The 26141-nt window shown below is 48.9% G+C and overlaps 1 protein-coding gene across 1 annotated transcript; it reads left to right on the forward strand.

The window, feature by feature from the left end:
- Window positions 1-364: 364 nt before the first annotated feature.
- Window positions 365-19146, forward strand: LOC127585947 (allograft inflammatory factor 1-like). Its single transcript, XM_052043703.1, has 6 exons — window positions 365-509; window positions 8084-8145; window positions 11399-11465; window positions 13841-13882; window positions 15407-15569; window positions 18680-19146. The coding sequence occupies exons 1-6, from the start codon at window positions 497-499 to the stop codon at window positions 18762-18764; spliced, it is 432 nt and encodes a 143-aa protein (XP_051899663.1). The 5' UTR covers window positions 365-496; the 3' UTR covers window positions 18765-19146.
- Window positions 19147-26141: the final 6995 nt, after the last annotated feature.

Below are 26141 nucleotides of genomic sequence, written 5' to 3' on the forward strand. Positions count from 1 at the left end.
CCGCCAACATGGGAGGCTGAGACAGAGCCCCAGGTCTAATGCCCCATTCAAATGCTGTGCAGTGCTCACTTAGTGGGACCTTGCAGTAAGGTCTCCTAACCCAAAGACCGCGATGACTACACAGGCAGCAAGGGATACGTGCCTCCAAACATCTCTGACCTGACCTGCTGGAAGACCTCCCTACTCTCATTCTCCCTCCTCCCCCTTCCGCTTCACTTTCAAGATCAGATCTGGCTCTCAGTTTCTGGGGACGCGGAAGCTTGGTTTTTTTTTTGCAAACGACCTTGGGAAAGTTCAGAGAAGAACACTTGCCTTCAAAAAGGCAAGTGAGAAAACTGAAGTGTAAGCATCTAGAAGTGACATCAGCAGCAGGAAGTTAAACTATTTCTGTCCAACTCAGTGTTTCCTGAGAGCCATTAAAAGTACAGCCACTCTTTGAAGAGAGAGAGAGCCAAGGAGGGAAAGTTAAGGAAGAGACAGATCGCACAGCTTGTTGATGGATCCTCAAGGTAGGAAAATCCTCTGTGATTGGATTCCTGTTTCTGTCTCCTTAAAGCAAACTCTCTGCCGAAACTCAGGGACTGTCCCATCATTTGCTGGCATTATCTCTGTTAAGGAAGTTCTGGTCACTGGTCTGGGCTGATGACAGTGGTTCTGTTAACAGTGCAGGGTGAAGCATTGCACAGGACTTTTGACTTGCTGATGAAAAGTTGATGAACCAAAACTCTGCGCCTCTCTTAACATACGCCGAGCATTTCACAGATTCATAGAGTTACACAGCATGGAAACAGGCCCTTTGGCCCAACTCGCCCATGCTGACTACGATGACTATCGAAACTAATTGGCCTATATCCCTCTAAACCCTGTCCATGTACCCGCCTAAGAGTCTTTTAAACATTGTAAATGTACCACTTCCTATGGCAGCTCATTCCATATACCCACCACCCGTTTCCCAGCATTTTATTTTATATTTTCAGCATCAGCTGTAGTTTGAAAGACTTTTTCAGTCAGTCCTAACATGGTGTCAGAGCTGATAGGACATAGCAAGTTACCTGAGGCATCTGTGAACTCCCTGTTCTAGAACACAGAACATGGAACACTACAGCACAGTACAGGCCCTTCGGCCCACAATGTTGTGCCAACATTTTATCCTGCTCTAAGATCTATCTAACCCTTCCCTCCCACATAGCCCCATATTTTTCTATCATTCATGTGTCTATCTGTCTCTTAAATATCCCTAATGTATCCGCCCCCACAACCTCTGCCGGCAGTGCGTTCCACGCACCCACCACTCTCTGTGTAAAAAAACTTACACCTGACATCCCCCTTATACCTTCTTCCAATCACTTTAAAATTATGTCCCCTCGTGTTAGCCATTGTCGCCCTGGGAAAAAGTCTCTGACTGTCCACTCGATCTGTGCCCCTTATCATCTTGTACACCTCTATCAAGTCACATCTCATCCTCCTTCTCTCCAAAGAGAAAAGCCCGAGCTCGCTCAACCTATCCTCATAAGACATGCTCTCCAATCCAGGCAACAACCTGGCAAATCTCCTCTGCACCCCCTCTAAAGCTTCCACATCCTTCCTATAATGAGGCGACCAGAACTGAACACAATACTCAAATTCTTTTCAGGAATATTGGCTCAGGTCACCAGGACAGTGATATAATGGCCTGGAATCTTTCACACCCACCTGTGAGGACTATATCCTGTATTTCCTTATGACATAGAAAGAGGCCATTCAGCCCAGTGAGTCTATGCTGGCTACACTACACAATTGCATTACCCCACTAATTTTCCCTGTAATCTATTCTTCCCACATTCCCATCCTTCCTACCACCCTCCTACTCCAGGGGTAATTTGCAACGGCCAATTAACATAGTCACCCCCCCCCCCTGTCTTTGGGGTGTGGGTAAACCGACCCGGTCACAGGGAGAATGTGCAAACTCCACACATAGACAGCGCCGGAGATCGGGATCGAACCTGGGTACCTGGCGCTGTGAAGCAGCGACTCTACCCACTGCGCCATTGTGCTGCTCAGCAAGTCACTCAGTTCAAGCACAGTTCAAAGTGAGCAACAAATGCCAGCTTTGCAGCGGCAGTTATGTCCTAGGACAGAATTTTTTTTAAAAAACCACAATATTAAGACTACCACACCTCCCTCCCACCCCAACCCGATGACAGGACTGTCTCGATGACATGTTCTGGATTTAGTCGACTTTGGCTAAGGCTTTCCAGTCCTATTTAATCTATTTAAGGACCTAGCAAAGAGAATTAGAAATGTAATAGAAAAATATTTACATTGAAAATAAAATGTCCTGTCTACACAGAAATGCATTTTGCCTGCAAATATTTTGCCACATTGTCTAATCTTTTGAAGGACAGGCTGTTGACCGATTACTTTCATTGGACCCAAGTCAATGAAGGCAGCTTTGGAAAGTAAATATAATTTTGCTACAGCCTTTCAATGTTTCAAAACGGGCGTTTCTTTTGTCTGTTTACCTCAATGCGTCACTTTGTTGTCCTCCTGCGGGGTCAGAGTTCAAAGTTCGGACCCCTCCCAAAGGGGTCAACAAATGGCAGCTTAACAGTGTCAAATGCTACCCTCGACAACCCGCCAGAGGAAATATCCGTGAAAAACCTGCACCCTTCCGTATAAGGAGATACAATAAGGAGGCGATCAGAAACTCGACCACAGTGGTTGGTTTTAGGAGGAATCTGAAGGAGGAAAATGAGGTGGAGGGGATTCGGGGAAGCTCAAGGACTAGGCAGGAGACACAGGCGAGACTGCAGACGCTGAAATCTGGAGCAGCACACAAAATGCTGGAGGAACTCAGCGGGTCAGGCAGCATCCGTGGAGGGAGATGGACTTTAGTCCAGATGAAGGCTCTCAACCCGAAATGTCAACTGGCCATTTCCCTCCATAGATGCTGTCTGACCTGCTGAGTTCCTCCAGCGCTTTGTGTATTGCTCAAGGGGGGGTAGCAGTCTGTGATGGTAGAGTCATTGCTATATATAGTGGAGGAACAATGCTGTAAGTGGTCTCTCTCTCTTCTGGTCGTTGAGAACGTGTTTTCCAGTATTTAACCTTTTCTATTACATTTTAACCTGTGTTCATAAGTTCAGTCTGACAGGTCTCACCACACTACAGTCAACAACTCATCACGCTGACCCAGTACGCCTCATATTACACCCGGGAAGTCTAGAGCCCAGTGGTATGAACATTGAATTTTCCAATTTCAGGTAACCAACAGCCCCTGCGCTACTTCAGAGCCATCGAGTCATACAACACGGAAACAGGCCAAGCAGTCCATGTTGACCAAGATGGCCATCTAAGCTCTTCCCGTTTGGCTCATATCCCTCTAAACCCTTCCTATCCATGTACCTGTCTAAATGTCCTTTAAATGTTGTTATTGTACCTGCCTCAACCTCTTCCTCTGGCAGCTCGTTCCATAAATTTCTCCCTCCTCCTGACCCACCCAGATCCTTTCACACAACGTTTTTACCAAACCAGCCCCTACCAATACCTCCCCTTTCCTTAGTTTTGTTTCTGCCCCCACCCCCCCCCCCGCCCACCCACCCTGGTTCCATCTCCCCATCACCCACCAGTGGCCTTCCTTGCTTACCAGATTCCAGTACCTGCAGCCTCTCGTATCTCCATCTGGCACCTTCCAGCCGCTACCTCCCCTCCTTCCACCTGGCTCCACCTGCCCCCCCCCCCCTCGTTCCCCCTCAGCTCATCTGTCTCTACCTTTCGCCCGCCAGCCGCTGTCTCCCTTCCCCCACTTGGCTGCATCTGCCCATCCTCACTGTCCTCACCTGACTCCACCTATCACCTGCCAACCCCTGTCTCAACCTTCCTCTTTATACTGTCTATCTCCCCTCTACTCTCTCAGTCCTGATGCAGGGTCTCGACCTGCAACGTCGACCATCCCTCTGCCTCCACAGATGCTGCCTGACCCACTGAGTTCCTCCAGCAATTTGTTTTTCAGCCCAATAGCTTAATATGCCGATAACAGTCCCCATCGATCATTTCGACCCATCCTATCTCAAATAATCCCTTTTGTTCTACACGTCTCTCCCCCATCTTCCCTCCTACTGAAAAAACAGCGTTTCTCTCGGCTTCCCAGTATCAACCAAGGGTCACAGGTGCAAAATGTTGACTGCTTCTCCTCCCGCAGATGCTGCCTGATCTGCTGACTGTTTCCAGCATTTTCTGGCTTGGTCCCAAACCCAACAACTGATTCCGGCTTGGATGATGTTAAGTTCTTTGAATCATTCCAGCTGGAATATGAATTTGGGTGGTGAAGAGTCCTTGAGGAGCTCACCGATTGTCCACACTCTGTCTTGTTTTTACAGTCCACACTGACGTGGCTGCTTTGGCTAAACTTGTACCCCTCAACGATGGTAGCTGTAGGGCACTCAATATCAGTGGAAATATTATTGAGCAGTTGAGATGGTTGGTATAGGAGTAGAGAAATCTTGCTTTAGCTGATGGTGAAGCTACATCTGAGGACACTTTTGGTCTTCGTATTCACGGAGGGTACACTTGCAGTTCAGAGAAGGTGGGCCAGGGTGGACTGATGAGGAAGGCTTGAGCATTTTGAGCCAATGATTTTGGAAGAGAAAGAGGTGATCTTATTGAACTACGTTAGACTCAGGGTGGCTGCTGAGAAAATGAAGACATTGATGGAGGAGCCTAAACCTAGCGGATATATGTTCAAGATAAGACATTCAGATGGAAATAAGTAAGGATTTCTCCTTCCACAAGGGTTTTGAGTCTTTGCGATTCTCCACCCAGAGAGCAGTGGAGGTGAGGCCAAACATTTAAGGCAGAAGTGGGCAGATGTTTGATGTTAAGGGGAGACAAGGTTTATGGGGAGCAGTTGGGAAGGTAGAGCTGAGGTCAAGATCAGCTCAAGCCATGATTTCCTTAAATGCAGGATAGGATTGATGGGCCGATTGGCTGACACCTACTCCTATTTCAGGGCAGTTGTCAATCAAGCCCAGGGTCTTCTCTCTATGAAGGGAAAGATAAAAGAGAGACCAGAAGGGAAAGCAGGGTTGGGGAGGGGAGGGGCGGTGGATGGAATCATCTGTACTTCTGGCAAGACAAGATGGTTATGATTGTATGATCGTCTCTGCCCCAGGGTGTCACCCTGTGCCCTCAGGCAGTGTCCTAGGCCCAACCACTTTCAAGAATGTCAAGACTATCCACGACAATGCAGACTGCTTGACTGGACCTTAATCCTTCAATCCCCCCAGCAGCATGGCTGCAGTGTGTACCATTTGCAAAATGGTATTAGAATTGGTTTATTGTAGTCACATGTATAAATATAGGTTTATTATTGTCACTTGTACCGAGGTACAATGAAAAACTTGTCTTGCATACCGTTCATACAGTGTATTGAGGTAGTACAGGGTAAAACAATAACAGATACAGAGTAAAGTGTTACAGCTACAAAGGAAGTGCATTGCAGGTAGACAACAAGATGTGAGGTAGATTGTGAGGTCAAGAGTCCACCTCATCATATAAGGTAACTGTTCAATAGTCTTATCACAGTGAGATAGAAGCTGTCCTTGAGCCTGGTGGTACGTGCCCTCAGGCTCCTATATCTTCTGCCTGATGGGAGAGGGGAGAAGAGAGAATGACCAGGGGTGGGTGGGATCATTGATCATATTGGCTGCTTTACCAAGGCAGCAAGAAGTATAGACAGAGTTCATGGAGGGGAGGCTGGTTTCCATGACACGCTGGGCTGTGTCCACAACTCTCTGCAGTTTCTTGCGGTCCCAGGCAGAGCAGTTGCCGTACCAAGCCGTGATACATCCAGGTAGGATGCTTTCTATGGTGCATCGATAGAAGTTGGTGAGGGTCAAAGGGGACATGCCAAATTTCTTTAGCCTCCTGAGCAAGTAGAGGCACTGGTGAGCTTTGTGGTTGGACCAGGACAGGCTATTGATGATGTTCACTCCTAGGAACTGCACCAAGGCACAGTGAAAAACTTTGTTTTGCATGCCAGATCATTTCACGACATCAGTATCTCGAGGTAATGCAAGGGAAAAGCAACAACGCGATGTAAAGTATAGTGTTACAGTTACAGAGAAAGTGCAGTGCAGGCAGACAATGAGATGCAAGGGCCATGATGAGGTAGACTGTGAGATCAAGAGTTCATCTTGTCGTACAAAATGTCCTCTCAAGAGTCTTATAACAGCGGGATAGAAGCTGCCCTTGAGCCTGGTGGTGCGTGCTTTCAGGCTTTTGTGTCTTCTGCCCGATGGGAGAGGGGAGAAGAGAGAATATCCGGGGTGGGAGGGGTCTTTGATTACATTGGCTGCTATGAGACTGAGGTGATATCTAATAGAAGTGTATGAAATCATGAGGGGCATAGGGTGAATGCACGGTCTTTTCCACAGGGTTGGGGCATCAAGAACCAGAGGGCATAGGTTTAAAGTGAAAGGGAAGGGATTTAATAGGCACCTGAGGGGCAACTTTTTCACCCAGAGGGCAGTCCGTACATAGCTGCCAGAGGAAGTGGTTGAGGCAGGTACATTAACAATATTTAGAAGGCTCTTGGACAGATACATGGATAGGAAAGGGTCAGAGGGATATGGGCCCAACATGGGCAACTGGGACTAGCTTAGATGGGAATCTTGGTTGGCATGGACCAGTTGGGCCGAAGGGCCTGTTCCATGGTGTTTGACCCTATGAGTAAGACTACGGTCACGTATAGGTCACACCACACAGCACGGTCTACCTTGCATTCCCTTGGAGAAAGGTTAATATTCCTCTTCCATGTTTACAACACATCAGTGGTGTTCACCTAGCACTTCAGACAAGCAGTGTAACCAACAGCCCGTGATATCAGCCTTAAACCAAACTCCTTGTAAAAACCCAAGCACACCCCCCCAATCACTGTTGCCCAAAGAAGCTCACCCCTCTCATCATCCCAATAACCTTCACATCAACTCAGAGTCATATTGATACCAAAACTCCTTGGTCAGGACAATTAGTTCAAGCCCCAGATCTGACTAATATTGACTGAGTGTATGTTACTAGCTCTAACCACATCCTAAAACTCATTGGAGTATATCTGAGTTCAGACACAGTACTGCTTATAGACAAAATAAAACAGTTCCAATCCACCAGCGCCCAAAGAGCTGTCCAATAAAGGAAAGCATTGCCTTCAGAGATTCAGCAAAAATTACCAACAATTAGATTCAGCAATTACTCCTCAAGGACTCCATTCATACATTCCCGGGGCAGGGACAACACAGTTATGCACAGATCACAGCTCCCTCTATAATGTTCACCAGACACTCCCAGGGCAGGGACAGCACAGTTAGATACAGATTACAGCTCCCTTTACAAAAGCAAAGAGAAAATGGGTTAAATACAGAAAGCATCTTAACTAGACACATCATGGCTTGGTATGGCAACTGCTCTGCCCCAGACCACAAGAAACTGCAGAGTGTTGTGGACACAGCTCAGCACATCACAGAAACCAGCCTCCCCTCCATGGACTCTGTCTACACTTCTCGCTGCCTCAGGAAATCAGCCAACGTAATGAAAGTCCCCACCCTCTACAGACATTCTCTCTTCTCGCCCCCTCCCATCGGGCAGAAGATACAAAAGCCTGAAAGCACGTACCACCAGGCTCAAGAACAGCTTCGGATAAGACTATTGAACAGACCTCTTGTACAATAAGATTAATCCTTGACCTCACAATCTACCTCGTCATGGCCCTTGCACCTTATTGTCTGCCTGCACTGCACTTTCTCTAAAGCTGTAACACTATACTCTGCATTCTGTTATTGCTTTTCCCTTGTACTACCTCGATGTACTGATGTGATGAAATGATCTGTATGGATAGCATTCAAAACAAAATCTTTCTCTGTACTTTAGTACATGTATCAATAATAAACCAATTTTCAATTTACCAAATTTACCAATTTCTACACCGTTCCATCAAACACTCTCAGGGCATGTGTTAGATATGGAGTAAAACTCCCTCTACATATGTCCCATCATATACCCACAGGACAATCCCTCCCAAGTGTTAACCTATGTTCCTTGAATATTCCAGGTGGAAAAGCCTTTGGAATCCTGAAAGCACAGCAGGAGGACCGGCTAGATGCAATCAATAAGGTATGGAGAAGGATTGTACTTGTGTTCTAAGCGTCAAGGGGAGACATAAACACTTGTTCTTTCTGTGGTAACCAAGGTAGTAGAGTTGAATGCATCACCATTTCTGGTCACGAGATGTCACCCAGCAAGTCCAGCAAGGGTTAAATAAGTAAGGCTCTCTCAACACTGTGCTGACAAACACTCCCACATATGGACACACAGGGTTAGACACAGAGCAAAGCCCTCTCATCGGTTTCTGAAGGACATCTGTGAACTTTTATTCCCCCAACGATCTGGTGGTTTCCTGGATACTAATAGTGAGACTTAGCTTTAATCTCACATCAATTAATTATCTGAATTTCAAATTTCCTACTGCCATGCCAGGACATCTGTGAATCATTGGTACAGAATGTCAGACGCTCCTCCACTGTGGTGGCAAATGGTTTCCGGAGAGGGGAGAGAGGGTGGGAGAGAGAGAGGGAGGGAGGGAGGGAGGGGGGGAGTGAGAGAGGGTGGGTGAGAGAGTGAGGGAGACGGTGGGAGGGAGATAGTGGGAGGGAGAGAGGAGGGAGGGAGAGAGGAGGGAGGACGAGACGGAGAGAGAGGGGGAGGGAGGGAGGGAGCAGGAGGGAGAGAGAGGGAGAGAGAGGGGGAGAGAGGGGGAGAGAGGGAGAGGGGAGAAGAGGGAGGGAGAGTGGGAGGGAGAGAGGAGGGAGGAAAAGAGGGAGGACGAGACAGGGAGAGAGAGGGGGAGGGAGGGAGGGAGGGAGCAGGAGGGGGAGAGAAGGAGGGAGAGAGGGGGAGGGAGGGAGAGGAGAGGGGGGAGGGGAGAGAGGGGAGTGGGGAGAAAGAGAGGGAGAGAGACTGAATGAGAGAGAGGAAGTGAGAGGAGAAAGTGAGAGTGAGACAGAGACAGAGAGGAGGGGGTCATGTGCTACTCCTCTGGTCACTGCCACCTCCATTTTCCTCCTCCTGTCTCCCTCTGCTGGTGAGCCAGCACTGCGTCAAGCCGAGGCAGACGGCGGGCCAGCGAGTTGCCCCTCTCCATCCCAGAAACGGCAGGACCATTGCCAGATCCCACCGAGAGCTCTGCAGGAGGGGATTCTGTAGTTCTGTCAGTGTCTGCACTAAAAGGCCTGACAAACCACCTTGCCCAATAGGTAAGTAGGAATTGATCATAAACGCCAGCAACATTCACATCCCCAAAATTGAAAGAAAGAGGAATCTCCAAATGAGAACACAGGAGAAAGGACAAACTGCCAGCAGTGTTTTTTTTTCATCCATGTCAGCAGAATTATAATGTAGCAATGAAGTATATTGCTTAAATTGAGGAAGTTATCCAGTGACTCAACGTGCATAAATATAGTGGGAAGGATTAACCCCTTCATAGACATATCATGCAGATAGATTGCAGGCAGCCTGTACTCAAGGGGAGGGGATTAACCTCCTGCCCCACCTCTCCCCACTCACAGTCAGACACTGGGTATCTTGTTCCAAGGGGAGGGATTAACCCTCTCACCCACTGCTCCCCACTCACAGGGCACCTTGTTCCAAGGGGAGGGATTAACCCTCTCACTACCGTTCCCCACTCACAGTCAGACACTGGGCACCTTGTTCCAAGGGGAGGGATTAACCCTCTCACGCACTGCTCCCCACTCACAGTCAGACGCTGGGCAGCTTGTTCCAAGGGGAGGGATTAACCCTCTCACCCACTGCTCCCCACTCACAGTCAGACACTGGGTATCTTGTTCCAAGGGGAGGGAGTAACCCTCTCACCCACTGCTCCCCACTCACAGTCAGACACTGGGTATCTTTTTCCAAGGGGAGGGATTAACCCTCTCACCCACTGCTCCCCACTCACAGTCAGACGCTGGGCAGCTTGTTCCAAGGGGAGGGATTAACCCTGTCACCCACTGCTCCCCACTCACAGTCAGACACTGGGCACCTTGTTCCAAGGGGAGGGATTAACCCTCTCACCCACTGCTCCCCACTCACAGTCAGACACTGGGCATCTTGTTCCAAGGGGAGGGATTAACCCTTCCCCCGCCACTCCCCACTCACAGTCAGACCCCAGCCTGTGCCCATGGAAAGATTAACCCCCTTGTCCACCGCTCCCCACTCACAGTCAGAGCCCAGCCTGTACCCAGGGGAGGGATTAACCCTCTCACTCACCACTTCCCCTCTCACAGTCACCAGGTAGCGTGTTCCCAGAACAAAGAACCCTCTCAACACTGTCCAAAGTTCAAGGGACCTGGATAGCAGAAGCCCATCTGATGTTTTCTACAGGCTATGTTCGTGGCCAGATTCTGCTCTAACTCCATCTACAAGTTTGCAGATGATGCCACCGTTGTAGGCCATATCTCAAATAATGATGAGTCAGTGTACAAGAAGGAGATAGAGAGCCGAGTGACATGACAACAACCTTTCCCTCAATGTCAGCAAAACAAAAGAGCTGGTCATTGACTTCAGGAAAGGGGGCGGTGTACATGCTCCTGTCTACATCAATGGTGCTGAGGTCGAGAGTGTTGAGAGCTTCAAGTTCCTGGGAGTGAACATCACCAATAGCCTGTCCTGGTCCAACCACGTAGACTCCATGGCCAAGAAAGTTCACCAGCACCTCCACCTCCTCAGGGGGCTAAAGAAATTTGGCATGTTCCTTTTGACCCTCACCAACCTTTATGGATGCACCATAGAAAGCATCCTATCTGGATGCATCACAGCTTGGGACGGCTACTGCTCTGCCTGGGACCACAAGAAACTGTAGGGAGTCGTGGACCCAGCCCAGTACGTCACAGAAACCAGGCTCCTCTATGGACTCTGTCTACACTTCTCGCTGCCTCAGTAAAGCAGCCACCACAATCAAACACCCCACCCACCCCGGACATTCTCTCTTCTCCTCCCTCCCATCTGGCAGAAGATAAAAAAGCCTGAAAGCACATACCGCCAGGATCAAGGACAGCTTCTATCCCGCTGTTACAAGACTATTGAACGGTTCCCTAGAATGATAAGATGGACTCTTGACCTCACAATCTACCTTGTTATCACCTTGCACCTTATTGTCTGCCTGCACTGCATTTCCTCTGTAGCTGTGACACTTTACACTGTATTCTGTTATTATTTTTACCCTGTACTACCTTAATACACTGTGTACTGAATTGATCGGTATGCAAGACAAGTTTTTCACTGTACCTCGGTACAAGTGACAATAATATTCCAATTCCAATTCCTTCTCGACCACGAACCGCTGATGACTGAGCCGTTTCTCCTTCCCTAGGAGTATCTGGAGCACCCAAAGTACAACACCGACCCAGAGCTGGAAGATAAGCTCCAAGCTTTCAAAGGTAACCACTCTGCACCGTCACCTACAATGTGGGACATCAACCCAAGGGGGAAGTAGTGGGGGTTGGTCTGGACAGTGAGGGGTGGGGGGGGGAAGGGGGGGGAGCTTTGATTTTGGAAGTTCCAACAGCCCCACCTTCCTAACTCTGTCTGACCCTCGTATCCGCAGAACAGGACCCATTCTCTGGTGTTTACCCTCTGCAAGTGCACTGTGAGGTGACAGGCCATCGCCGCGTAATGAATGGATTCCGTTCCCACCTTCGTCCCAACGTTAGTCTTGTCCACGGGCCAGAAAATGCACATGCCTACACTGTAGTGGCGTCAAAAGCACATGAGAAAGAATAATTACTGAAAGGAGAGGAGAAAGAGGTGGAAGTGAGGCAGCAGGTACAGCCGCTGGCTCACCACGCCAGAGACCAGGGTTCGATCCCGACCTCCAGTGCTGTCTGTGTGCGTGGAGTTTGCACGTTCTGCCTGTGACCGGGTGGGTTTCCCCTGCCGGGTGCTCCGGTTTCCTCCCACATCCCGACGATGTACGGGTTGGTAGGCAAATTGGCTAAGTTCCAATAAAATTGGAATTGGTGGAGGATTAGCCCATTATGGGTGCTTAATGGTCGGCACAGACTCGTCGGGCCGAAAGGCCCACTTCGTTGCTGTTGGATTGATTCCATAACAACAATGTTTGGACAAGTACGTGGATAGGAAAAGTTTAGAGGGATATGGGCCAAAAGCAAGCAAATGGGCCTAGCTTGGATGGGCAGCTTGGTCGGCATGGACAAGTTGGGTCAAAGGGCCTGTTTCAGCTCTGTATGACTCTCTGACTGTAGTTCTGCTGTCCATAGGAACGAACATATTCACGTCCATTGGACTTTTGAGTTCAATAATATTATGCAAGCTCGTTCATATGTTGGGGTGTTCATAAGTCGGGTGTTCGTATCCCAGGGAGGACGTGAACTGGAACTCCCCCCTTTTCCAGTCTCACAGGATCGACAGTAAGAGTGTTCGGGTGGGGGAGAACGATGAAGGTCATTTCTCTCATCACAGACCAAACATAGGCCCTAAACATTCAGTCCCTACACAACCGTGGCTGCCATGTACAACACCGGCTCAGAACTCTGCAGTTATTCATCTAGGCTGAGCTCACAGCACCTCTCACATCCCTGACCTCTTCTGCCAAGAAGGGGGTCTGTGCCTCAACAGACTGCACAGGAATCTGGAGCAAAGAACAAACTGCTGGAGGGACTCAGCGGGTCAAGCAGCATCTGTGGGAGGAAAGGAACTGTCAACATTCCGGGATCCTGATGTCTCGACCTGGAACGCCAACAATTCCTTTCCTCACACAGATGCCACTTGATCCATTGAGTTCCTCCAGCAGATTGTTTTTTGCAAGGGTCAAAGTCAAGTTTATTGTCAGATGCACAAGTCCGTGTGTGCACAGGTGCAGGGAAAAACTTACTTGCAGCAGCATCACAGGCACAGAGCATCAGAGACACAACATTCACAAGAAAAACATAAATTAAACATAAATTACACAAGAAAGAGCACAATTAGAAAAATATAAAAATCCACTGTCATGCAAAGTGGTCATAGTGTTGCTGTACTGAGACAGTGATTAGGGTTGTTCCTGCTGGTTCAAGAACCGAGTGGTTGAGGGAAGTATTGACTCCATGGACTCTGTCTACACTTCTCGCTGCCTCGGGAAATCAGCCAACATAATCAAAGACCCCTCCCACCCCCAGATATTCTCTCTTCTCCCATCTCCCATCGGGCAGAAGGTACAAAAGCTCAAAAGCACACACCACCAGGCTCAAGAACGGCTTCTATCCCGCTGATATCAGACTCTTGAACAGATCGCTGATAAGCTAAAAGATGAACTTTTAATCTTCCGATCTACCTCGTCGTGGCCCTTGCACCTCATTGTCTGCCTGCACTGCACTTTCTCTGTAACTGTAACTGTATTCTGTATTCTGCCTCGATGCACTCATGTACGGAATGATCTGTCTGGATGGCACGCAGACAGCAGCTTTTCACTGTTGTCAGTACATGTGACAATAATAATCTAATTCTGATTCACCCCGCCATTATTGGCCATCCCTTCAGCTCCCGGACTCTGGAATTCCAAATCCCAGTTCTCCCTCCTATTTTGTTAGAAGTGGGAATATCGCCTTACTTGATGTTACAATCTATCAAAAGGTAATATAGATACGGGCAAGAGGACAGGAATATAAGTTCGGGGGTGTGAGGGTGCAGGTGGTAACAGGTTCCAACTCCACCTGAGTCCAAATGGGTCCCAACCCTACGTGGGTTAAGTTGAAGGCCCGTTATTTCCTTACAATTGAACCATGGTAAACAGTTCCCTGCTTTCATTTTGTTCCAGAGAAATACATGGAGTTTGACCTCAATGACCAAGGAGATATTGGTAAGTTTCACGTTGCCAGGTAACGACCGGACAGGTTCCAAAACACCCACTTCGCCGTGGCTATTCCCCAGCGCTCTTGGGCTCTGTAGAACTCTGGTCAGACCACACTGCATTCAGTTCTGGTCGCCTCATTATAGGAAGGATGTGGAAGCTTTAGAGAGGGTGCAGAGGAGATTTACCAGGATGCTGCCTGGATTAGAGAGCATGTCTTATGAGGATAGGTTGAGTGAGCTAGGGTTTTTCTCTTTGGAGAGGAGGAGGATGAGAGGTGATCTGATAGAGGTGTACAAGATGATAAGAGGCATAGATTGAGTGGACAGTCAGAGACTTTTTCCCAGGGTGACAATGGCTAACACAAGGGGACATAATTTTAAGGTGATGGGAAGAAGGGGGATGTCAGGGGTAAGTTTTTTGCACAGAGAATGGTGGGTGTGTGGAACGCGCTGCCTGCAGAGTTTGTGGGGGCAGATACATTAGGGACATTTAAGACACTTTTAGATAGCTACGTGAATGATAGAGAAATGGGGGGCTATGTGAGAGGGAAGGGTTAGATAGATCTTAGAGTGGGATGGAATGTTGGCACAACATTGTGGGCCGAAGGGCCTGTTCTGTTCGATGTTGTAAATTTCATGGACTAGAAGAGGAATATAAAGCAGCAAAGGAATACGATAAGGTAGAACCACAAATAAAATATAGAAGCTTGTGAGGTATACTAATGATGATGACTAAAAATTTTTGTGAACATTTTAAGAGAAAGAGAATGACCAAGTGTTAGAAGGACCTCATAAGATTTCTGGGATACAGTTCGATATCGACCTCCGGTGCTGTGTGTGGAGTTTGCATGCTCTCCCTGTGACCAGTTTACCCCGGGTGCTCGGGTCTCCGCGTCCCAAAGACATGCCGGTCGGTGGGTTAATTGGTTCCTGTAAATTATCCCGTAATGTGTTAAGTGACAAAAGATTCACGGGGGAGTTGAGAAGCCTGTGAGAGAGAGAACAGGTTGCTGGGATGCAGAGACATAAGGAGAAGGGTGATAGGAGCATAGAACACTAGAGCACAGTACAGGCCCTTCGGCCCACAATGTTGTGCCGACATCTTATCTAATTCCTAATGGGATTGTTCTGCTGGGAGCAAGCATGGACCCTATGGACTGAATTGCCTCATTGATGAGTAAGTCACTTCTTATTCCCAACCATTTTGATGGGATCCAGTGATTCTTGGATTTATTTTCTGGGGATGGGATTTACTATCCCTCCCTAACTATCCCTGAACTGAGGAGTTAGATAGGAGGCACCAGGTAGATCTGGAGCCACGTATCAGCCCAGCCCAGTAAGGAAAGCAGGTTTTCTTCCCTTCGCAAGATGAGGATTCCACTCCCATTGTGGGATTTGAACCCAGGTTACCAGGTTGCTAGCCCAGTTACTTAACCGCTATGCTATCTATCAAATGCTGCAGGGCCCGGCAATATATCCTTGAGTGGTCAGTACAGGGCCTACTAACCCTTGCCTGCATCCCTTCCCTCAGATATTATGGGCTTGAAGAGGATGCTGGAGAAGATGGGGGCGGCCAAGACTCACCTGGAGTTGAAGAAGATGATAAAGGAGGTGGTGGGTGAAATGGGCGAGACCATCTCCTACTGTGACTTCGTGAAGATGATGCTGGGGAAGCGGTCGGCGATTGCCAAGATGTAAGTCATTGAGAGAGGCTGTCAAGCCAAGTCCCCGGCTTGCCCAATGGTTAATTCCACAGGGAAACTTTCACCAGCATGGGAGATATTAAGACATTGCAACAACCCTGTAGCTTGCATTGCAATCAATAGGTTTATTGCAATCTATGCACCGTATGAGAAACCTGTCTTCATTAGTCAGGGCATAGAATACAAGAGCAAGGAGGTTATGCTCCAACTTTATAAAACATTGGTCAGACCTCAGTTGGACTATCGCATGTACTTCAATTAAAATAGAACCACATAAAAGATACACAAGCTTGTGAGATATACTGACAATGATCACTTAGATATTTTTTAAGCATTTTAAAGAGAAAGAGTATGATGAAATGTTAGAATGAAGTGTTACAAGAATGATCCCAGGAATAAAAGGGGTATGAGGAGCGTTTGATGTCTCTGGGCCTGTACTCAATGGAGTTCAGAAGGATGAAGGGGGATCTGTTTGAAACCCACCGGACACTGAAAGGCCTGGATAGAGCAGACATGGAGAGGATGTTTCCATCAGTGGGAGAGTCGAAGATCCGAGGGCGCAGCCTCAGAAGAAAGGGGCGTCCCTTTAGAACTGAGCTGAGGAGGAATATCTTCAGCCAGAGGGTGGTTAATCTGTGGAATTCGTTGCCACAGAGGGCTGTGGAGGCCAAGTCATTGGGTGTACTTAAGGCAGAGATTGATGGGTTCTTGATTGGTGAGGGGGTTACGGGGAGAAAGTGTGAGAATGGGTTTGAAAAAACACAGCCATGATTGAATGGTGGAACAGACTCGATGGGCCAAATAGCCTAATCTTGCTCCTATATCTTATGGTCTCAGAAGGAAACTGCACTATAGGAAGGATGTGACAGCGCTGGAGAGAGTGCAGAGGAGATTCACCAGGACGGTGCCTGGGATGGAACGTTTCAGTCATGAGGAGAGAATGGAGAAGCCACGTCTGTCCTCCCTGGAGTGGAGGTTAAGAGGGGACATGACTGAGGAATATGAAATTATGAGTGGGATAGGCAGGGTAGACTGCAGGAGTAGTTTCCCCCTGTCAGAGACAATAAAACTGGAGAACATAAAGTTTAGGGTAAGGGGGAAAAGATGTAGAGAGGATCTGAGGGGGACCTTTTTCACCCAGAGAGTGCGGAGTAAGTACCTGAAACACACTGCTGGAGAGAGTGATGCAAGCACAGTCACTGACAGCATTTAAGAAACAGAATGCTGGAAGAACTCAGCAGTCAAGCAGCATCTGTGGAGGCAAAAAGTGTTAGTCAACGTCTCGGGTCTGTTTTCCTGCATCGGGACTGATGGACGTGGTGGGCCGAATGGACTGTTCCAGTGCAGTAAGAGACTCTGTCTCTATGACTCCCCAGTAGTGACTCTCTTAACGTTGGGCAGTACCAGCTGGAATACCTCCTCCTGCCAGGTGGTGGCAGTGCTGCTCCATGTAAGAGCCACACCAGCACTCACCGGCCAGCCCTGTGTCAGAGCTACAACATAAAAGGATTCTCCCCACTCTCCCTGACTCCTGCACCTCCAGACAGCTCCATCTCCGTGGGAGAGTGTGCAGCGCATTGTCAATATCTGCAAAGCAGCTTCCAAAATTCTATCGCTCGAAAACAAAAAAGCTGTGCAGATTTGGCAAACAGCGGTGGTCAAGGCAAAAGGGTCAACGCGTTGGGACGGTCAGACAGAAGGAGGAGAGGTCAGAACAAGGGGATGCAGTGTTAAAACTGGGCCAGGACATGCCGGAGTGAAATCAGAGAATAGACTCCTCCTGTGAACTCTGGAGGCAGCATCCTGTCTCTGTTCCTGGAGAGCTCTGGGTTCCAGGGTTTGCTGAGATTGATTGATTGGGCAAGGAGGGCACAGGGTGAGGACAAGCAGGACAGGGGGTGAATCAGCTTTGATCTCATCCAGTGGTGGTTTGAGGGGCTGAATGAACCCTCCAGTTCCTAGTCTCAACCAACAATCTATGGTGAATGCAGTACCTCCTGCCCAATGCCATCTTCTCGCAGCTACTGTCGGGCAGGAGGTACAGAAGCCTGAAGTCCCCACACCACCAGGTTCAGGAACAGCTACTTCCCTTCAACCATTTGGTTCTTGAACCAACCTGCACAACCACTACCTCAGTACAGCAGCACTATGACCATTGATCACTTTGCACTACATTGGACTTTATCTTTGTTCTAATTGTGTTCTTGTAAACATTGTATATAATTTATTTCGTTTATGTTTTCCTTGTGAATTCTGCTTATCTGATGCCGTGTGCCTGTGATGCTGCTGCAAGTAAGTTTTTCATTGCATCTGTGCACACATGGACTTGTGCACGTGACAGTAAACTCGACTTTGAGTTTGACAGTAGTGAGGTGATGGTGTTGGAGCATTGTAGAATGTTGTCCCTTCCCCCTCTGGGACTGGGTGGGGCAGTGGGTCACACACTGTCCTCTCCCCCTCTGGGACTGGGTGGGGCAGTGGGTCACACACTGTCCTCTCCCCCTCTGGGACTGGGTGGGGCAGTGGGTCACACACCGTCCTCTCCCCCTCTGGGACTGGGTGGGGCAGTGGGTCACACACTGTCCTGTCCCCACTCTGAGACTGGGAGCTGGGATAGTTTGAAACACATGCAATAATGTAAAATTCCACCAGAGAAACCGGCTTGGAATTCATCATACTGTATCTAACATGCTGTCTCTGTCCTGGGGGTGGGTGGGGGTGGGGGGGTGTGATGGGACAGTGTAGAGGGATGTTTACTCTGCATCTAAACTGTACTGTCTCTGCCCTGGGAGTGTCTGATGCGACAGTGCAAAAGGAGGTTCACCCTGTATCTAATATGCTGTGATGGGATGATGCGGAGGGAGGTTCATCCAGCGTTAACCTGTACTGTCCCTGCCCTGGGAGTGTGTGATGGGACGATGAAGAAGGAGGTTCACCCTGTATCTAATGTGCTGAACCTGCCCTGGCCATATTTGACAAACCGAACAGGAAAAGGTTTCCTATCAGTAACACCAAGCCTCCATTTTAACGATTTGGGGGATGCTTTTGAGATTCGGAGGGACCTGATCTAATGATTTCACTTCTCCTCTTCTCTTTCACAGAATAATGATGTACGAAGATAAGGCAAAGGAGCCAGAGAAACCCACAGGGATCCCGGCAAAGAAAACCTTCAGCGATCTCCCGTGACCCAGTGACCATCCGCAACCCCACGTCTGCTCCATTCCCCAAAGCTGCTGGTGTCAAGCTCCGTCGCATCCTGCTGCCACAGGTTCCCCTGCTGAAACTTCCCTCACTCCCACATCTCACCCATCGGTTATCCAGGATGTTGGTGGGGAGCTCCACGGATAATGCAAAAGCGCGGATAATCGGGAAAGAATCCAGCAGACCCCTTATTTTGTTGTTCATTAAAACACTCAGTCATGTTTGCCTGATGGAGAGTTACCTTGTATCAGTTTCTCAAGCAACCCTTGTTTCTCTTCAAAGGTTCCTGTTTGCAGACAAAACTACTGATTTCTGCCGTGTAAGTGAGCTTCACTGTGCCAGAAAGATTAAATCACCTTTTAATGTGCTTTTACTGTTCTTTAGTTAATGCACTTTTTGGACTCCTGATATCGTTGATACAACTCCCGCTCTATTATTGATGTATTTCTGGAGGGTCGCTTTTCTGCCTCATTGTAGAGGCCTTCGAAATAGAGTCATACAGCATAGAAACAGGCCCTTCAGCCCAGCTCGTCCATGCTGACCTAGGTGCCTACCTGAGCTGGTCCCATTTGCCTGCGTTTGGCCCATATCACTTCAGACCTTGGAGACAGGAGAGATTGCGTGTGCCAGAATCTGGAGCAACGAACAATCTGCTGGGGCAACTCAGAGGGTCGAGCAGCATCCATGGGGGGGGGGGGGTGCAATCGTCAACGTTGCAGGTCGAAACCGGTGACCAGTGGACTGACAAGTTGAGGAATCATCTCGTACTCCTGTCTCACCGCTCCCCTTCCCCTCTTTAGACCGGCCGTCCCCCCTCTCCACTCTCAGTCCCAAGGCAGGGTCTCGACCCGAGACGTCGACATTTCCTTCCCCACTCCCCCCCCCCCCATAGATGCTGCTCGACCCGCTGAGTTCCTCCAGCAGAGTGTCTGTTGCTCCCTCTAAACCTTTCTTATCTATAATACCTGTCTAATTGTCTTTTAAATATTATACTGTTAACCCATAAGCCAGCTAATCGGTTGTCGGTTACAGAGTCAGAGTTATACAGCATGGAACCTGACCCTTCAGCCCATCGAGTCTGTACTGACCATCAACTATCTATCTACACCAATCCCATTTCATTCTCCCCATTTTTCCCATCAACTTCCCCCCCCCAGATTCTACCCCTCACTGGGGGCAACTTACAGCAGCCAATTATCCTACAGACCCAGCACGATAGTGTAGCGGTTAACGTAACGCTATTCCAGCACCAGCGACCCGGGTTCAATTCCGGCTGCTGTCTGTAAGGAGTTTGTACATTCTCCTCGTGGCTGCGTGGGTTTCCTCCTGGTGCTCGGGTTTCCTCCCACATTCCAAAGACGTACGGGTTAGGAAGTTGTGGGCATGCTGTATTGGCGCCGGAAGCGTGGCGACACTTGCGGGCTGCCCCCAGAACACTCTACACAAAAGATGCATTTCACTGTGTGTTTCTATGTACATGTGACTAATGAAGATGTCTTAGACGTCGTTGGGAGCTGGGAGAAAACTGGAGAAGAATCACAATCAGAATCAGATTTATTATCACTGACTTATATGACGTGAAATGTGTTGTTTTGCGGCAGCAGTACAGTGCAGAGACATAAAATTACTATAAATTACATAAATAAATAAATAGTGCAAAACAAAAGGAATAACGAGGTAGTGTTCATGGGTTCATGGACTGTTCAGAAATCTGATGGCGGAGGGGAAGAAGCTGTTCCTGAATCATTGAGTGTGGGTCTTCAGGCTCCTGTACCCCCTCCCCGAGGGAATTAAACCAGGGGAAACCCCACAGTCAAAGGGAGAACGTGAAAGGAAAGATTAAGAAGGATAAGGGCCAAACCCGGGCAAATGGGACGAGCCCTTGGTCGGCATGGACCAGTTGGGCCGAGGGGCCTGTTTCCGTGCTGTGTGACTTTGTGGCTCTGTGTCTCTTACCCTGGCTGGGGAGGTTTCCAGTGCTACTAGGAGGGGGGGGTGAATTTGCTTGATGTGAAGGGGGGAAGGGAACCTCAAAGGGAATTCAGGAAGGAGAGAAAACAAAGCAGGAGGTCAAAAAATTGTGGGCAAATTAACAACAGTGACAAAAGCACACAGCCAAGGTACGATCAAGTATTAACCTATGTGACTGCATGGAGAGGGTGCAGAGGAGTTTGGGATTGGTATTGGTTTATTATTGTCACTTGTACCGAGGTACAGTGAAAAACTTGTCTTACATACCGATCGTACGGGTCAATTCATTACACAGTGCAGTTACATTGAGTTAGTACAGAGTGCATTGATGTAGTACGGGGTAAAAACAATAACAGGATACAGAGTAAAGTGTTACAGCTACAGAGGAAGTGCAGTGCAGGTAGCCAATAAGGTGCAAGGTGAAACAAGGTAGATCGTGAGGTCAAGAGTCCATCTCATTGTATAAGGGAACCATTCAATAGTCTTATCACAGTGGGGTAGAAGCTGTCCTTGATCCTGGTGGTACGTGCCCTGAGGCTCCTGTATCTTCTGCCTGATGGGAGAGGGGAGAAGAGAGAATGACCCGGGTGGGCGGGGTCTTTGATTATGTTGGCTGCTTCACCAAGGCAGCAAGAGGTAAAGACAGAGTCCATGGGAGGGGAGGCTGGTGTCCATGATGCACTGGTCTGTGTCCACAACTCTCTGTAGTTTCTTGCGGTCCTGGGCAGAACATTTGCCGTACCAAGCCGTAATGCATCCAGTTAGGATGCTTTCTACAGTGCGTTGATAAAAGTTGGTGACTGTCAAAGGGGACGTGCCAAATTTCTTTAGCCTCCTGAGGAAGTAGAGGCGCTGGTGAGCTTTCTTGGCCATGGCCTCCACGTGATTGGTTGCCCGGGATGTCGCCTGGGATGAAACGTTTCAGATACGAAGAACGAAAGGAAGGGTGGGTTTGTTTTCCTCGGAGCAGAGGTGCTGAGGGGGGAACCTGACAGAGGTGGTCAAAATTGTGAGGGGCATTGGTAGGGTGGCCAGTGAGAAACCTTTCCCCGATGCAGAACTACCTAAAACCAGAAGGCTGAGGTGAGGGGGAATAGTTCTGGAGGAAGATTTCTTCCAGTCGGTGGGGGGTGGGGGGGGGGTTGGAACCTGGAACACACTGTCCAAGGGGGTGGTTGAGTCACAACATTTAAGAAGCATCTGAATGGGCACTTGAATCACCAAGGCTACAGACCAAGTGGCGGTAAATGGGATTTGTAAAGGTGGGTACTTGATGGTCAGCAGGGGCACGATGGGCCGATGGGCCTGCTTCTGTGCCAAGAGAATGTGCAGAGAATGGAGGGATATGGACCATGTGCAGGAAGAAGGGATTAGGTGTCATTAGCTTAAATAGTTCGGCACAACATCGTGAGCTGAAGGGCCTGTTCCAGGCCTGTGCTGTACTGTTCCAGGTTCTGTGTTCTATTCCTGACTCCTGGAATTCCGGGCCCCACTCCAGGTTCTGGCCACAGGTCCATCCCACAATCCAGATCCCAGCTCACATTCTGGACTAATGAGTGAGTGAGATGCTGGGCCATCGGGATCTTCAAACAATCTATCAGAATCAAGTTTATTATCACTGACTTGTACCACGTGAAATTTGTTGTTCTGCGGCAGCAGTACAGTGCAAAGACATAAAATTACTATAAATTACAAAAATAAATAAATAATGCAAAAAAGAAAGAATAATGAGATAGTGTTCATGGGTTCATGGACCATTCAGAAATCTGATGGCGGAGGGGAAGAAGCTGTTCCTGAATCGGTGAGTGTGAGTCTTCAGGCTCCTGTACCTCCTCCCCGATGGTAGTAACGAGAAGAGGGCATGTCCTGGGTGGTGAGGGTCCTTAGTGACGGATGCCGCCTTCTTGAGGCACCGCCTCTTGAAGATGTTGTCGATGGTGGGGTGGGTTGTGCCCGTGATGGAGCTGGCTGAGTCTACAACCCTCTGCAGTCTCTTGTGGTCCTGTGCATTGGAGCCTCCACACCAGGCGGTGATGGAACCAGTCAGGAAGCTGTCAGGAGGATGTCAGGTGATCAGAATTTTAAAGTGAAGCTCCCTCACGCCGATCCATCGACAACACAGAGAATCAGGCATCAGGCGCACCCGTTCACAAGCAGGCACTAACCTGCCACCTCAGATGGTGGCATGGATTAGCCTGGATCAGAAACCCAGGCAGAACCACCTCAGCTGCGTGCTGTCACCTTCCAAGGGAGCTTCGCTGTTGAGCAAAAGCCCGCACAAGTTCACAGCTGGGAAACCCTGGCCAGGGTTCCAACCCCTCCCCAGGGAATGTCTGTGTGAGGTGCTTGGCACAGGACATTTTTCCGTGTTAACCTCTGCCAGTGTTTGAACAGGTAATCGAACTGATAGGAAAGCAGCACCTGTGCCAAGATCACAGCCCACTTCAAATGGAAAGCTAGACTAAACAGCGCAGTGAATGAGTCACCTTTGCTTTTGGGGCAGAAGTTCAAGAACTGAATAGAAAAAAGGGGGTAGGAAGGGGTGTTAGGAGCTGTTGCCTCCCAGCACCAGTGGCCTGGTTTCGACCCCAACCTCTGTGTGTGGAGTTCGCACGTTCTCCCCGTGACCGTGTGGTTTTCCCCTCTCCCCGGGCTTCTCTTGTTTCTTCCCACATCCCAACGACACGCCGGTCGGTGGGTTAATTGGCCACTGTAAATTGCGCCCAGTATGTAGGTGAGGGGTGGAATCTGGGGGGGAGTTGATGGGAGAATAAAAGGTGGGAATTAGCGTAACACATATTTCTCCGTGCCTCTACTGAAGACTTTCCCATCAGGATATAGACAAATATCTTTATGAGTCACGTGTACATCAAAACACACAGTGAAATGCACCTTTTGCGTAGGGTGTTCTGGGGGACAGCCCGCAAGTGTCGCCACACTTCCGGCGCCAACATAGCACGCCCACAACTTCCTAACCCGTACGTCTTTTGGAATGTGGGAGGAAACCGGAGCACCCGGAGGAAACCCACGCAGACACGGGGAGAATGTACAAACTCCTTACAGACTGTGGCCAGATTTTGAACCCGGGTCGCTGGCGCTGTAAATAGTGTTACGCTAACCGCTACACTACCATGCCTGCCCTGCGTTGCTACTGACCAACCCAGACTGAGATTCAGATTTGATTATTGTCGTATACACCAGGGTGCAATGAAGTTCCTTGCTCTCGTGAAGCTCACAGAGTAAACAGTGCACATGGTAAGAGTAAACACAACAGTAAATACAGCGATGATTGTACACCAGCAGAGTGGTGCAGAGATTGTAGTGCAATCCCAATAGAGCAGAGAGAAACACTAAAGTGACAGAAGAGGTAGAATTGAGGGTTCGAGAATGTGGCAGCACCACCGGGAGGGGGATGTGAAGGAGGTGAATGGTTCAGGAGTCTGACAGCAGTGGGGAAGAAGCTGTTCTTGAGTCTGGATGTCCGGGCTTGCAAGCTCCTGTATCTCCTCCCAGAAGGTAGAAGAGAGGAAAGGGAACGGCCGGGGTGGCAGGTATCCTTGACAGTACTGTTAGCCTTCCTGAAGCAACGCACCGTGAAGAACTGATTAAACAACACCCACGTCTTTTGGATGTGGGAGGAAGCTGGAACACCTGGAGGGGGGAAGACCTTGCAGTCACAGTGAGAACGTGCAGACTCCACAAACAGTACAGGTGGTCAGGATCGAACCCGGGTCTCTGGAGGTGTGAGGCAGCAGCATCAACGGCTGCACTCACCACATCATTACAGTCTTTATTCTCTCTTCCCTTTCATAGAAACAAAGAAACGTAGAAAAACTACAGTTCAGGCCCTTCAGCCCACAAAGTTTTGCTGAACATGTCCCTACCTTAAGAAGTTACTAGGCTTACCCATAGCCCTCTATTTTTCTAAGCTCCATGTACCTATCCAGAAGTCTCTTAAAAGACCCTATCGTATCCGCCTCCACCACCGTTGCCAGCAGCCCATTCCACGAACTCACCACTCTCTGAGTAAAAGACTTACCGCTGAAATCTCCTCTGTATCTACTCCCCAGCACCTTAAACCTGTGTCCTTTTGTGGCAACCATTTCAGCCCTGGAAAAAAGCCTCTGACTATCCACACGATCAATGCCTCTCATCATCTTCTACACCTCTATCAGGTCACCTCTCATCCTCCATCGCTCCAAGGAGAAAAGACCGAGCTCACTCAACCTGTTTTCATAGGGCATGCTCCCCAGTCCAGGCAACATCCTTGTAAGTCTCGTCTGCACCCTTTCTGTGGCTTCCACATCCTTCCTGTAGTGAGACGACCAGAACTGAGCACAGTACTCCAAGTGGGGTCTGAATGCTTTCCAACGTTAAATTAAAATACAGGAATTGGGCCCAGGAGTCCCTCGGATCTTCAATGGGATCATGGCAACAGTAAGAGAAGAGGTGGAATTGAGGGTTGCAGAATGTGGCTGCACCATCGAGAAGGGGATGTGTCACCCCCCCAGCCTCCTTCGCTCCAGGGAAAACAGTCCCAGCCTGTCCAATCTCTCCATATCACTCAAGCCTTCCAATCCAGGCAACGTCCCTTTTCCCTCTTCTTATCGCTGCCCTCTTTTCGTTACTGCCATCGGGGAGGAGGTACAGGAGCCTGAAGACCCACACTCAACAATTCAGGAACAGCTTCTTCCCCTCCGCCAGCAGATTTCTGAACTGTCCATGAACCCATGAACATTACTTAGTTGTTTTTTTTTGCACTATTTACTTATTTTTGTCATTTATGGTAATTTTATGCCTTTGCGCTGTACTGCTGCCGCAAAACAACACATTTCTCGTCATATAACACAGTGATAATAAACCTGATTCTGATTCTGAACGTTCTTGTGAATCTTTTCTGCATCCTCTCCAGCTTAATCACATCCTTCCTATAGTGTGGCGACCAGAACTGCTCACAGAATTCCAAGTGCAGCCTGACCAATGATTTGCACAACTGTAATTGGACGTTCCAACTCCTGTGCTCAGTGCCTTGACCATTGAAGACAAGCACCGATGCCTTCTTCACCACCCTGTCTACCTGTGTTGCCATTTTCAGGGAACTATGAACTTGTACCCCTAGGTCTCTCAGTTCATCAACACTCCCCAGGGCCCTGTTGTTCACTATGTAAGTCCTGCCCTGGTTTAACTCCCTCAGGTGCATCATTTCACACTTGAACTCAAAATTACTCGAGATGTTTGGCACAGTGGTGAAGCGAGGAGAGCCTTGCCTCACACCTCCAGCAACCAGAGTTCGATCCTGTCTGTGTGGCGTTTGCATGTTCTCCCTGTGACTGTGTGGGTTTCCCCCGGGTTTTCCTGTTTCCTCATGCATCCTAGCGATGTGCTGGCAGG

This window comes from Pristis pectinata, chromosome 34, assembly GCF_009764475.1.
Source record: "Pristis pectinata isolate sPriPec2 chromosome 34, sPriPec2.1.pri, whole genome shotgun sequence".
NCBI classification, from domain to species: domain Eukaryota; kingdom Metazoa; phylum Chordata; class Chondrichthyes; order Rhinopristiformes; family Pristidae; genus Pristis; species Pristis pectinata.